This window comes from Macrosteles quadrilineatus, unplaced genomic scaffold, assembly GCF_028750875.1.
Source record: "Macrosteles quadrilineatus isolate MER2022 unplaced genomic scaffold, UCM_ALF_1.0 Scaffold_4__1_contigs__length_99947679, whole genome shotgun sequence".
NCBI classification, from domain to species: Eukaryota; Metazoa; Arthropoda; class Insecta; order Hemiptera; family Cicadellidae; genus Macrosteles; species Macrosteles quadrilineatus.
Window position 1 is genome coordinate 54,823,959 of NW_026542597.1, and position 14,829 is coordinate 54,838,787.

A 14,829-nucleotide genomic window follows, 5' to 3' on the forward strand; every position below is an offset into this window, starting at 1 on the left:
AACCTAACCTAACCAAACCTAACTTAACCTAACCTATCCTATCCTATCCTATCCTATCCTAACCTAACCTAACCTAACAAGCAACATGACAGTGCTACAACAACCAATGAATAGGTTGGTACTGCCAAACAAATTTCCCATACGGTAATTCTCCCGACTAATTACCCATTATGGTATTTATTCCGTACAGGTGCCTTCAAACGATTTTTTAATTTTGATATCTTACTTTATAGTTGTTTACCTCCTGAATCCAAATATACCATTAATTTTCACCGCTGATGAATATTTCTCAAGATATCGCCGTAAAAACATACCTAACATTACTATAAACAAGATAGGGTGGATGACATTTACAAGTGGAATGAACTGTAGGTTAACTAAGCCTTAAGCCTACTTACAGCTGATTCTGTCGTCGGCAATTTGCCTATTGACGACATTTTACTTCACTACAAATAAAATACAAAACAAAATACTCATTCGTACCTACTCATATGTGTTGCGTAGTGCTAGCTAAGTGCTATTCTGTCTGCTACGCCGTCGCCATCACAAGTTCAGATTAAGTTAAGTGAAGAGAGTAACATGGTTGATGAGAAGAACAACATCGTTGACTAAAGATAATCCCTTAGATAATGCAAGCATTTTTGAAATAGTAATTTGAAGTGTTTTTCTCAGGATTTTAATTTTAGAAAAACAGTCTGCAGGCGACATAAACTAACAACTCGATACATTATAACCTAAACTTTAACTTACCTAATCTAACCTACCTTCAAAGGACTTAATGCAGTCACCAATTCACATAAAGCACGACCTATCACCCTGACATGCCTTTTCTGACATCAAAAGGAGTTTGCTTACACATTCTAGAGGTTTGGTTGGGTTAGGTTATGTTAGAATAGCACCATTTTAGTATGTAATTTCTAAACGGCGAAATATAAATCAATAAATCATTAATAAGGATAAAATACTGGTAACAATAATACATTATTAACTTATTGGTCTTAGAAAGTGAAAAGTGTAACTTAATACTTGTGTGAACCTGGCAATAACTCCAGCCATAAGTAGTGCGCGCGCCCGAAAAATCTATTGCTGGCCGATTTGCGGCAAAATACGGCCGCGTAACATAATACTGATGATGTCACCAGATAGAGGACACTTTAACGGACACGACAGTATCAATATCATGTACCTGGCGGATAAGAAAGAGGGGGTAAAGTCAGCAATAAGTAGTGGGCTTGCCCTAAAAAATCTATTGCCGGCCGTTTTGCGGCAAAATACGACCGCCTAACATGAAACCGATAATGTCACCAGATAGAGGACACTTTAACGGACACGACAGTATCAATATCATGTACCTGGCGGATAAGAAAGAGGGGGTAAAGCCAGCAATAAGTAGTGGGCTTGCCCGAAAAAATCTATTGCCGGCCGTTTTGCGGCAAAATACGACCGCGTAACATGAAACCGATAATGTCACCAGATAGAGGACAATTTAACGGACACGACAGTATCAATATCATGTACCTGGCGGATAAGAAAGAGGGGGTAAAATCAGCAATAAGTAGTGCGCGCGCCCTCAAAAATCTATTAATGACCGATTTGCAGCCAAATACGGCCGCGTATCATAATACCGATGATATCACCAGATAGAGGACACTTTAACGGACACAATAGTATCAATATCATGTACCTGGCGGATAAGAAAAAGGGGGTTAAGTCAGCAATAAGTAGAGGCGCGCCCTCAAAAATCTATTGCTGGCCGATTTGCGGCAAAATACGGCCGCGTATCATAATACCGATGATGTCACCAGATAGAGGACACTTTAACGGACACGACAGTATCAATATCATGTACCTGGCGGATAAGAAAGAGGGGGTAAAATCAGCAATAAGTAGTGCGCGCGCCCTAAAAAATCTATTGCTGGCCGAATTGCGGCAAAATACAGACGCGTAACATAATACCGATGATGTCACCAGATAGAGAACAATTTAACGGACACGACAGTATCAATATCATGTACCTGTCGGATAAGAAAGAGGGGGTAAAATCAGCAATAAGTAGTGCGCGCGCCCTCAAAAATCTATTAATGACCGATTGGCAGCCAAATACGGCCGCGTATCATAATACCGATGATATCACCAGATAGAGGACACTTTAACGGACACGATAGTATCAATATCATGTACCTGGCGGATAAGAAAGAGGGGGTAAAGTCGGCAATAAGTAGAGCGCACGCTCTCAAAAATCTATTGCTGGCCGATTTGCGGCAAAATACGGCCGCGTATCATAATACCGATGATGTCACCAGATAGAGGACACTTTAACGGACACGACAGTATCAATATCATGTACCTGGCGGATAAGAAAGAGGGGGTAAAATCAGCAATAAGTAGTGTGCGCGCCCTAAAAAATCTATTGCTGGCTGAATTGCGGCAAAATACGGCCGCGTATCATAATACCGATGATGTCACCAGATAGAGGACACTTTAACGGACACGACAGTATCAATATCATGTACCTAACAGATAAGAAAGAGGGGGTAAAATCAGCAATAAGTAGTGCGTGCGCCCTAAAAAATCTATTGCTGGCCGAATTGCGGCAAAATACGGCCGCGTAACATAATACCGATGATGTCACCAGATAGAGGACACTTTAACGGACACGACAGTATCAATATCATGTACCTAACGGATAAGAAAGAGGGGGTAAAATCAGCAATAAGTAGTGCGCGCGCCCGAAAAAATCTGCACGACTTGAGTGGCTGCGCATAATAGGATTATAGGCCTAATACTTTATGGTAAAAGTTGGTGATACAAAAGGATCGTCAACCAGTCTAGTCGTAAGTTGTCAGTTGTCACGGCTTTGAATCCTCTATCTGGTGACATAATCGGTATTATGATACGCGGCCGTATTTTGCCGCAAATCGGCCAGCAATAGATTTTTGAGGGCGCACGCACTAGTTTTGGCTGACTTTACCCACCCTTTCTTATCCCCCAGGTACATGATATTGATACTGTCGTGTCCGTTAGAGTGTCCTCTATCTGGTGACATAGTCGGTATTATGATACGCGGCCGTATTTTGCCGCAAATCGGCAAGCAATAGATTTTTGAGGGCGCGCGCACTACTTATGGCTGACTTTACCCACCCTTTCTTATCCCCCAGGTACATGATATTGATACTGTCGTGTCCGTTAGAGTGTCCTCTATCTGGTGACATAATCGGTATTATGATACGCGGCCGTATTTTGCCGCAAATCGGCCAGCAGTAGTTATTTTCGGGCGCCCGCACTACTTATAGCTGACTTTACCCCCCCTTTCATATCCCCCAGGTACATGATATTGATACTGTCGTGTCCGTTAAAGTGTCCTCTATCTGGTGACATAATCGGTATTATGATACGCGGCCGTATACTTTCGTAAAATGTCCAGCAATAGATTTTTTGAGGGCGCGTGCACTACTTATGGCTGACTTTACCCCCCCTTTCTTATCCCCCAGGTACATGATATTTATACTGTAGTGTCCGTTAAAGTGTCCTCTATCTGGTGACATTATCGGTTTCATGTTACGCGGTCGTATTTTGCCGCAAAACGGCCGGCAATAGATTTTATCGGGCAAGCCCACTACTTATTGCTAACTTTACCCCCCCTTTCTTATCCCCCAGGTACATGATATTCATACTGACGTGTCCTTTAAAGTGTCCTCTATCTGGTGACATCATCGGTATTATGTTACGCGGCCGTATTTTGCCGCAATTCGGCCAGCAATAGATTTTTGAGTGCGCGCGCACTACTTATTGTTGATTTTACCCCCTCTTTCTTATCCGCCAGGTACATGATATTGATACTGTCGTGTCCGTTAAAGTGTCCTCTATCTGGTGACATCATCGGTATTATGTTACGCGGCCGTATTTTGCCACAAATCGGCCAGCAGTAGATTTTTCGGGCGCGCCCTCTACTTATTGCTGACTTTACCCCCCTTCCTTATCCCCCAGGTACATGATATTGATACTGTCGTGACCGTTAAAGTGTCCTCTATCTGGTGACATCATCGGTATTATGTTACGCGGCCGTATTTTGCCGCAATTCGGCCAGCAATAGATTTTTTCGGGCACGCGCACTACTTCTGGCTGACTTTACCCCCCCTTTCTTATCCCCCAGGTACATGATATTGATACTGTCGTGTCCGTTAAAGTCTCCTCTATCTGATGACATTATCAGTTTCATGTTACGCGGCTCAATAATAGATCGGCCAGCAATAGATTTTTTCGGGCGCGCGCACTACTTATGGCTTGAGTTATTGCCAGGTTCACACCAATTAACTTAATCAGGTGATTTTCATATTGCAGAATCAGAGTTAGCTAATTAAAGTTGTCACTTCCATTTGCTTGACTATGATTGAAAACAATCAGCTGGTTGGTTTACTTAACCCATAGGCCTAGTACATTCCACTTGTAAATGTCATCCATCCTACTTTGTTTATTGTAATGTTAAGTATGTTTTTACGGCGATATCTTGAGAAATATTCATCAGCGGTGAAAATTAATGGTATATTTGGATTCAGGAGGTAAAAAACTATAAAGTAAGATATCAAAATTAAAAAATCGTTTGGAGGCACCTGTACAGAATAATTACCCCCATTATTTCCCGTTAAATTACCCATTACACATTAAATTACCCTTTCCCCACCTAACTTTCTGATGATAAACCACGTTAAATGTGCCTAGGCTATAAAGTAGGCTAAGTTGCCTGGATCTAGGAGGTAAAAAACTATAAAGATATAAAAATTAAAAATTCGTTTGGAGGCACCTAGGCTACTTATACTAAAATAATACCCAGTAATTTTTAGAAGCAGTTGGGCAAATTCCTATCCTTCTAGAGTGAAATAGGCTAACTTAGGCTAAGTTGGTTCAAATATTTAAATAGGCTACATTAAGTTCTAGGTAAGTTAGTTGTTGCCAATAAGGTACTGTCAAACTGATAGGCCCTACATGTAAAGTATTTTAGATCAATAAGTAACTTAATGACAGTATGACTAATATTTCCGGCATTCCAAGAAAATGCTGAGACGGCATATTGTTTGTACTCTGCAAGCCCTAGGTCTACAAGCAACAAACGCTAAACATTGAAGCCTAAGAAATAAAATAATAATAATAATCTAATAATACTATTCATACCAGTCACAAGAAAGTCAGTCTATAAACATGTAGAATCAATCACTTGGCAAAAAAACAATCCTAACAATGATCATCAGAATATTGTTTTATCACGAGAGAAATCAATGAAGGAATTGACATGACAACACCGCGTCCGCCATAGAAGCACTCTCTCACTCTCACACTCACAGTCTCACTCAATTCAACCGACTCAACCTCATCTCTCCCTCCACTCCACTCACTCAACATCACAACACAAAACACCAAACACCACGGATGGACCGGACTAGGCACCGAACCGGACCGGGAACCACCACGGCCACCTTTAGTGGAACCACACAGTCTACAACTATGGCACGGCCGCCTTTAACACCTACGGTCGCTAAATTTATAAATTAAATTTATTAAAATATTGAAATAAAACATACAGAATTGAAAACCGAAACAATACGAATTAAAATTCTATATCTGTACATTTTAAGCGGAGTCAATATTAATTGTCATAGTCCAGTAACCAATCTTTCGTAAATACACAAATAATACCATTAGCTGCTTCCAAACAAAACAGCTGTTACAACACCACTTGCGACGTTGCCACTTCGAAGGCCGCGGCCTGGAGTTAATAAAGGCGGCCGTGCTACAGTAGTGTTTGGTATCCATCACGAATACTAGAAAAATACATAGTAAATACACCGTGTCCCAAAAAAAATGAACAATTTTATCTATAAGTATAAAAGAGGATGTTTGTATATATATATATATATATATATATATATATATATATATATATATATTTGTTTGGCAGTGATAAACTCAGACACCGCTGAACCGATTGCCACGAAACTTGGTACATACGTGTAGAATTTCATGGTATAGGTTTATACACCATCAATTTCGTGATCCGTCCAATCGGCTCCGCCCCAGTGGCTCTGGAGTTTCCCATGTTAACCTTATGAGAAATGGAATTAATGAATCTTAACAGCTGTTTCAATTAAACAAGTTGGTTCTGTTCTATGATGTTCAATAGCATTTAAGTTACAAGGATTACCAACAGGGCGCAGCACTATTATTTCTTTTACATTTATGACAACAGCTAATTTGCAAACAAAAGGTGAGTGAGCGTAGCGAACGGCCTTCAACCTGGAGGCGAGTTAGCGTAGCGAACGAGCTAACCTGAAGGCAAGTGAGCGTAGTGAACGAGCTAACCTGAAGGCAAGTGAGCGCAGCGAACGAGCTCCAACCTAAAGGTGAGTGAGCGTAGCGAACGAGCTCCAACCTAAAGGTGAGTGAGCGTAGCGAACGAGCTTCAACCAGGACGTGATTGAGCCATGCGAACGAGATCATCTTGAAAATTAAGAAGTTAAACGGGGCAAAGTCCGCAGGTTACAGCTAGTTTACTTATATAACAAGTTTATTAACAATCACACGATAACCTATAATTACATTTTAACTGACACAAATATTCCTAAGTTTTGTTTGATATATCATATGTGTTAGTGATTTTAAACATGGTTGCCATTGTTGGCAGAAAGATAGTCAATACGGCTGTCCAATTCAGCCCACACTCTATGGCGCATTTCGTCAGTAATTTTGCTGCATTTATTCTTTGCCTCAATTCTCGGACATCGGAAACTTCTGTCTTATAAACTTATAATTTTGACATTTGAAATTTAACTCACATGCTGCACAGCGAATAGACTTTCGAGGGTCGTGAAGAAATAATTGTTGCACGTTTTCAATCAATTTATTTTGGATTTTCGGCCTGCCTTTACCTTTTAAATGTTGCAAGCTTCCAGGTAACATAAATTTGTCATACCAGGCTCGAATGCTGTTCCGTGATGGAGGACGTCGATAGCGTCTTCTAAATGTTCTATGCACTGCAATATCTGACTTACTTTGAATGTACCACTCAACGCATTGCTTTCTCTCGTGCGTTCATGATGGTGCCTGCTTAATGACAGGGCAATGTTTTTTAAATTTCAAGTTTCAAGCGACAACAATGAATCAGCTGATAGTTACAATTGATATTGAACAAAACTTCATGAGCTCAGTTATCATATGATCACCTTCAAAGTAGACTAGATATGCCTGGACGTATTATATAACAATTTAAAAGTGTTCAGTTTTTTTTTTGGGACACGGTGTATATCGAAAACAACCATAATATGATTAATATTTGTAACATTTTAATTTTAAATTTGAGATTTGAGTAAGTTATAAGGATTTGATTTTTGAAGCCAACTGTTGTTTAATATACCATATAAACAAACACCTGAATGAATAGTAATTGATTCGAAGATTTCTTGAACGATTTATCATATAACCGTGGTATAACAATGTTTTTCGTTTGTATTGTAACAATAACAAAATATACCTTATTGTTTCTTTACGAAGAAGTGTTCATCCAATTATCATTTGAATGAGCTACTCAGTTTATTATACATAATTATTAACCAACAGTTGGCCCCAAACACAAATCCCGAACATCAAAATTAAACGGTAAATTCTTTTTACTTAGTTGAGATTACAAAATAAATAAATAAAGATAGGCTACTTAATAATCAAATGTTTACAATTAAACAAAAACAGAAATAGGAAAATCAATCTTTTTTAATAATTTATATATCTGGCTACCCATGTAGCATAGATGGTTGGGCCAACGTTGGTAAATTGTGGAGCCACACAGTTGGCCAACGGTAGAAATGTCACCTCTTTAAACTGTTTTCCAGCCAACCTTTGTCCAACAATGGCCCAACCAAAATTATTTCACACAAAATAATAAAGATTTAGTACGAAAAGCATAATTATTAGTTGAGTAAATTGATTAAATAGTTCATAAAAACAAATTTTGAAAAAAAGCTGGAACAAAATTTTTTGGCCCAGACGGGTTTCGAACCCGGGTCCTTCGACTTATGAGCCTCTTACCTTACCACTGAGCTATCTGTGATTGTTGATACAGAGAGTTTTCAAGTGGTGAAAGAGTAGCCGACAGTTGCAATGGTCGCAATACTTCAAACATTTTTGATACTACACAGTATAATATGATTCTGTTAATCTGTTAAGGCATCATAAGTAGTTTTTTTTTTTCTGGAGTTAGAGAGGATACTGGTATTTGAATATAGATTAATTAATTACCGTTAGATTATTAATGCTATTATAATTGACTGTTATATGATTAATTACTCTTTCCCCTTAAATTGTTGCAAATAAGTTAAAGAATATTAATTTAAAAAATATTTGCATTATTATAATTATTAAAATTCATTGTTGTAGCCCCGGAACTGTAATATATAAAATATCTGGTTTTACAATACCTTTATCAGTTCCAAAAACTTTTGAAAACTTTTGGAACTGATAAAGGTATTGTAAAACCAGATATTTTATTATAATTATGTTGTGAAAGCTAGACCCAGAGAATGAAAGTCGTGTAAACTCAACTATGGACCATCGTTGGTCCAACAAAAGTATCTTTTGTTGGTCCAACGGAGTGAAAAACGGTTGGACAACGGTTGGCTTGATGTATGATACCCAACAATGCATATTAATGTATTTCATTAACAATGAACCGATGTTGGTCCACAGTTGTAAATATTGGTTGGCCCAACTACGAGATATACAGTTGGACAACGGTTGGTTGGTTGTGGAAGCTCCAACCAACCATCGACCAACTGTCCCACAGTTGGCCAACGTTGGCCCAACCATCTGTGCTACATGGGTAGGGGGTTAAAATCCGGTGGGTAATATTCCGGGGGTAAAAATCCAGCCCTTACATCTTCAAATATAATTAATCACCCTCTCTGTCTATTTCATTAGACTTCCAAATCCGCGGGGTAAAATTCCGCCCGCAAACAAACTTTTGAGCGCTCAGGTTACTACGTCATAGTGACGTCAGCTTTGCCCAGGGGATAAAATTCCAGGGGGGATAAAATTCCGGCAACCCCATCCATTTACGTAATTCTTTAATGCTTTTGATCCACACAGTTTCTGTTTTAATATCCGTGGACGTGGACAACCCATATTGTTGCGACGTTCCGTGATCCAATGACTAAATAATGTCGCGACCAACCTAAAGGTGAGTAAGCGTAGCAAACACGTCCACCGGACGTGATTGAGCGATGCGAACGAGCTCATCTTGAAAATGAACGAGCATTTGACGTAAAACCACATAAGGACAGGACGACGTCTGTCGGGCCAGCTAGTTCAATATAAAGAAGAGTGGAATTAAAAAAAAATGTTCATTTAAATTTAATAATTAGTATTTTTGCAACTTCAAAATTGAAATTTAAAAAGTCAATAATAAATTAAAAGATATGTAATTAAGGGAGATGGATGTAAATTGTGTATGTAAAAGTTTTATTCGAAGATTTGGTCAGTTTTTCTCATATTAGCCTACACAAGATTTAAAATTAATCAAAACCAAAATGGTGGTATCCACTATTTACGAGATTTAAAAGTCATAACTTAAACGTTTCTATTAAGGCTATAATAGTTGAATTTTGTTTCTAAAAGCGTTGGCAGATGTGTAACTATATGCAATAGATGTAAAGATTAAAATGTTTCTATTTTTGTCCTCTTCCCGTTGCAAAGCACGGGTACAACAGCTAGTTTAATATAAAATTGCAAGTTACTAGTAATTCTACAGCACTATATTTTTTTTACATTTATGACAACAGCTTTTGTAACCAAAAGGTGAGTGAGCGTAGCGAACGAACTTCAACCTGGAGGCGAGTTAGCGTAGCGAACGAGCTCCAACCTAATGGTGAGTAAGTGTAGCAAATGAACTTTAATCAGGACGTGATTGAGCCATGCGAACAAGCTCATCTTGAAAATTAAGAAGTTAAACGGGGTACAGCTAGTATATAATATATATACACATATATATATAAAAATTTGAACAAATAGTTTTTATGGCCTCTAATGGGGACATCAAAATGAAAAGTAAATCGGGCCTAGGTCTTACAATTTTTTTTGTGTTAGGACGCTAGGCACGAGCCCGGAATTGTTTTTCACATTACTTTAGGCTAGACCTAGGGGTTACGGCATTATCACTTTGATAAAATCCATTGGTGATTTGGCGGGATTTGAACCCGGGACCCTGGAACCGGAGTCCTGCGCTCTAACCACTAGACCAGCTCGCTCCCCTAGGTCTTACCATTAGACCTACCAATAGTTACTTCCCTATAGGGAAATTCGCTAAAAATATTTCAAGTATTCACCATTGCAGCTGTGGCTCCTCTAACCGATTGAAAACATGATATATCAACAATTACAGATAGCTCAGAGGTAAGGTTAAAAGAAAATTAACTGATGATCTCAAGTTCAAGACCCGTGGTGGAAGATATTTTTTCTGGTTTTTTTATCAAAATTTTTTTATGAACTATTTAACAAAATACTTAACTGATACATATGCTTTTCATACTAAATCTTTATTATTAATTTTGTGTTTTATGTGGGATATCCCTATGGGATGGTTGGTCCTATGTGAAAACAATTTTTAAATTGCTGTAAAGTCAATTTTAAAGTTGTTGCAATATAGTTGGAAACAATTTTTGATCTGTATTAAAATGAAACCATTGTCAACTATACTTACATTGATAACAGTTTTAAAATAAGTTTAAAACTTATATAAAACAATTTGTTTCTTGTTTTTCTACTACTTGGGGAACGGCCCAAATTCATTGCGCTAGTTGAAGAACTAAGATTGAAGAAGTATTTCCCAAACCAGATCACTATGTGGGAGAATTAGAAAGTTGGAAACCTTGATTCAGATGGGACGTATGATAAATTATCATAGGTTTAGGAACTTTGGTGAACCCAAACTAAAAAAAAATAACAAAGTCTAAAAAATCTGTAAATATATTTATTAAAATCACTATAAAATGTCATTTATGCTTATAAAGTCTAAAATATGCACTTAAGCAGTTAGTTGTGGAAGCCAATTTCATGGTAGCGATGTAAGATGCAGTGGTCGGTTGACAAACAGTATAGTAATGATTGTATTTAGCTAGAATGATATGTAGCTTATATTCAATTGTCAATGAGTATGATAGTTACAATACAATTAATAAAACAAATCAGATCAGATTAATAATAAAAAATCCATTCTTATGCAAGTGCGTAGTAATTTTCTTATAACGCTAAAATGAATAATCAAATGCTAGAGGGCGAAGAGGGCAAAGCACTAAAGGAAATTACCTTTTTAGTTACCAGCCATTCTTTCGTCCCTCGTTAGATCTTAATTAAGCTTTTTAATGACACCTCAATCATAAAAAATTGTTCAGTAGGACAGCTGAAAAGGGGATGTTACTGAAAAAAAATCTGTAATATGTGGGGGGGGGGGGGTGTCTGTCTGTATGGGATAAACAAACATTATGGAACATATTCTGACTATTATTACACATAACTGAACATTATTCAAGGAGATTTTGTCACTGGAAGAAATATAATTTCTGTTTTACCTAAACATTTTTACAATGTGATCAGTAAACATTTTATTTGTACTGTACACTGGAACATCATAACACATGTTCTGATTAATTGTAAAATGAAAATAGTGGCTAATAATTATGAGTCATAAAATGATGAAGGTAAATATAAGAGTAATATTGTTACAATCTACAGGTCACTATTTTAATTAAAATTTGCGTAGTACAATATATTTAAATAGTTTGTAAACTTGCATGGTTTTGTAGCTATGGAATGAAATAAAAATATTACTTTATTTTGAAAAATAAAATTCACTACTGGTAAATAAGCCGCCATCACTAGACATGAAAGCTACATGAAAAAAGAATATTTGTATGATAATACTTAGTTTACAGGATATAACAGTGAATCTATTTTTAAGGGGACCAGATACATTATTTTTGTTTACATTCCATGACATTTTTTAACTAAACATCACTGGAAATAATAATTAGAATTAATTTAAACTAGAGGCTGTCCAACGGTTGAAAACTCAACCAAAAATATGTAATGTACTGTCTTCTCCAAACAAAACATGTGATTGGAATTTCTTCAATTTGTTTTGATTTAATGTTTATATTTCATTGTTATTTCGTCACCATATGGCAACCCATATGGCCCATATGTTAATTTTTTATTAAATTTCAATTTGATTTTTTGTGGTTGTTTTTGAGCCTTTTTTTAATTTATAAAGGGATTTTACACATCTACAACAGTAAAATATCTTTCTAACAGTGTGCCTAGATTTTCTTTGCAATGCAAACGAGCTGAGAAAAAAGGTTTTAAAGAAACATGCCTGCCTATTAAAATATATAATAAAAATCCTTGATAAGTTGTGCATAGCAAGAGCTATTTACCATTATGTAGTTTTAAACTACTAATTAATGAATGAAGCAAGTATTGAACATACTCCAATTTGCCTATTCATCTAGTATTGTCTATCTAGGATATTTAAATATTCAAAAACTATTAGAAATTTCCAAAATTTTTGTAAGCTATTCAAGATTAAGCTAGGGCTATTGCAAATTTAAAACCCACTCTCTAATAATCTAAGGCCGAGTTAAAGCGAATCAACAAATTTTAATTTAGGGCTAAAAAGTTAATCTGAATACTGGTGATGTTGAGATGCTCTTGAGCTCATTACCTTTTTGTTTTAAATATTAACAAGTAAAAAATATTTAATTAAAATTAACTTAAGAAACTATTTTACCAAGTACAATGGCTGATAATGGTAACGAAATTGGAAATAAAAGTGGTAAAGTGGTAAAAATTGAGCCTTTATGTGAGATCCAGAGACATATATGCGGTTCATTTAGGTTAGTAGTCTTTTCTAATACGAAAAGCAAAGCAAGGAGTAAGTGGCCGGTATATGTAGTACAACAGTAGTAGGGACACTGAGACACAAACCCACAACATCACTATGCCAGGTTTCTCACAGTTCATTGTGGTTGAACTGCCCAGTGGTCTAGCTGTATATTTTCCAGTAAATATTCAAATATTACATTGCAAAATTAGTTTAACCAACCCCTTATTCTTCTATAAATGCATCACTTTGATGTTAAACCCTTACAGAAAAAATTGTGTTATACATATTTTATCAGAATCATTTAAAGTGACTTCATTTAGCTTTATGAAACAAAAATGTACAAAACAAATTATAGATATATGGTAACATACCTCGATTTATAATTTATTACATAGTAATAAATATAAAACTGTTCTACCAGATCTCACATTATAATAAAATTAATCTTATAAACTGTTTCAAAATGTGATCCAATCCTATTTTGTGGGAAGAGGAGTCACAATTTTGCTCTGCATGTGGTTCATTTGCTTTGTAGGGATAAATTCACTCTCTGCTTTAAGAAAAGCTGTTTGTTCCCGTTTTATGTAGAAAGTATGCTAAATAGATATTGAAACAATAACAATAATTTATGAGTGTAACCTATAAGTCTCTACGTGTTTGTAAAGACACAGCTAGTTGACAGCATGGGAAAGGTTTGATGAGGTTTTATTGACATTCTAAATTTCTTTAGAATACAAAATGTGTTATTTCTATTGCATTTGTTTTTGGTTTACGTCAACAGATTTATTTTCAAAAAGTAAAAAAAAACATATAAAAAAAAAGTTATTTAAAGACTTATGAGCAGCAAAATGATATTGATTCTGGACAGATGTCATATTATTCATTGGGCATCTTTTTATTTGATAGTGCTATCTAACAAAACAAAAGAATGACGTTATATGGTAACAATTTCAGGACCAGGGCTTAGTTTGCTCCCATACCAGACCCTAAAAATACCAGTGGCATAGAAAACCACCCAAACACCCAGTGCAAAGTTGGACTCGTAATTTGTGTTGAAATACATAATTTGTAACTTATTTGGACCTCATAGTTTGTATTGCACCTCACAATTTGTATTGGACGCCCCACGGTTTCTATTGGAACTCACAAATTGAAACAGTCAGTACTTATAAATACCTTAAAATATACGAGTAACATTAACAATAAGAACACAATGCTCGATATCACATCAGAAGACTGCGGTGGTTCTGTAAAGACCCGTGTAGCCGCAGAGCCGGGCTCGCAAGGCTGGTATCAGCACGGCTGCTGCAGTCAGGTCCTGTAGGAAGTTGGAACATTCCACCATCAGCATGTACAACTTGTCACCATTGGACTGTGACTTGTGCAGAGTTATCCTTCGAAGCCCCACAGACTTGGGGAGGTACCGGTAGATCATACGGGCACCTGGAACAATTAATATGGGAAGCGTATAGTAGTTATAAAGAAGTTAAAGATTTATGATTGTTTACCAGGAGAGCAGTCTTAGAAGCAAGGTAAGGTTTGAAATGAACATTTTTAGAACCCTCCCACTTCTGGAGATGAATGGAAGTGTAGACACATTAACACATTAACTTCAAAAGTTTTCTTTGGGGTGTAGGTTCAAGAATCAGAGGTTCACTGTACTCAAACTAAACTAAACCCTGGTTATAATAAAACGCTTTGCAAACATACGTACTAGAGGCTTGATGCAAGCACTTTCAATATTCCTTAAAAGTTTGCACTAAATGAGAGATTCTGGATAGTCAGAAGCTAAAGAAAATAGAGATAGGAAAAGGTGAGATATGGTTGAGGAGATAAGATATTTGATCATATCTACCAGCTTAGACTCCTTATCTTGCTGAAAGTTTGTTTATATGTTATACTGTTGCAGA

At 36.7% G+C, this 14,829-nt stretch overlaps 2 protein-coding genes across 4 annotated transcripts in view; both read right to left on the reverse strand.

The window, feature by feature from the left end:
- Positions 1–5,318, reverse strand: part of LOC128992931 (polycomb protein Scm) — a 34,027-nt gene extending 28,709 nt beyond the window's left edge. Inside the window, exon 1 of the mRNA XM_054416676.1 lies at positions 5,170–5,318. The gene's annotated coding sequence lies outside the window, so the exon portion shown is untranslated. The remainder of the gene's footprint in view (positions 1–5,169) is intronic.
- A 5,674-nt stretch (positions 5,319–10,992) lies between these two features.
- LOC128992315 (uncharacterized) overlaps positions 10,993–14,829 on the reverse strand; it is a 56,870-nt gene continuing 53,033 nt past the window's right edge. For all 3 annotated transcript variants that reach the window (XM_054415820.1, XM_054415821.1, XM_054415819.1), the window contains one exon: positions 10,993–14,362. In XM_054415820.1, coding sequence (XP_054271795.1) covers positions 14,148–14,362 — 215 coding nt within the window. In that variant the 3' untranslated portion in view covers positions 10,993–14,147. The remainder of the gene's footprint in view (positions 14,363–14,829) is intronic.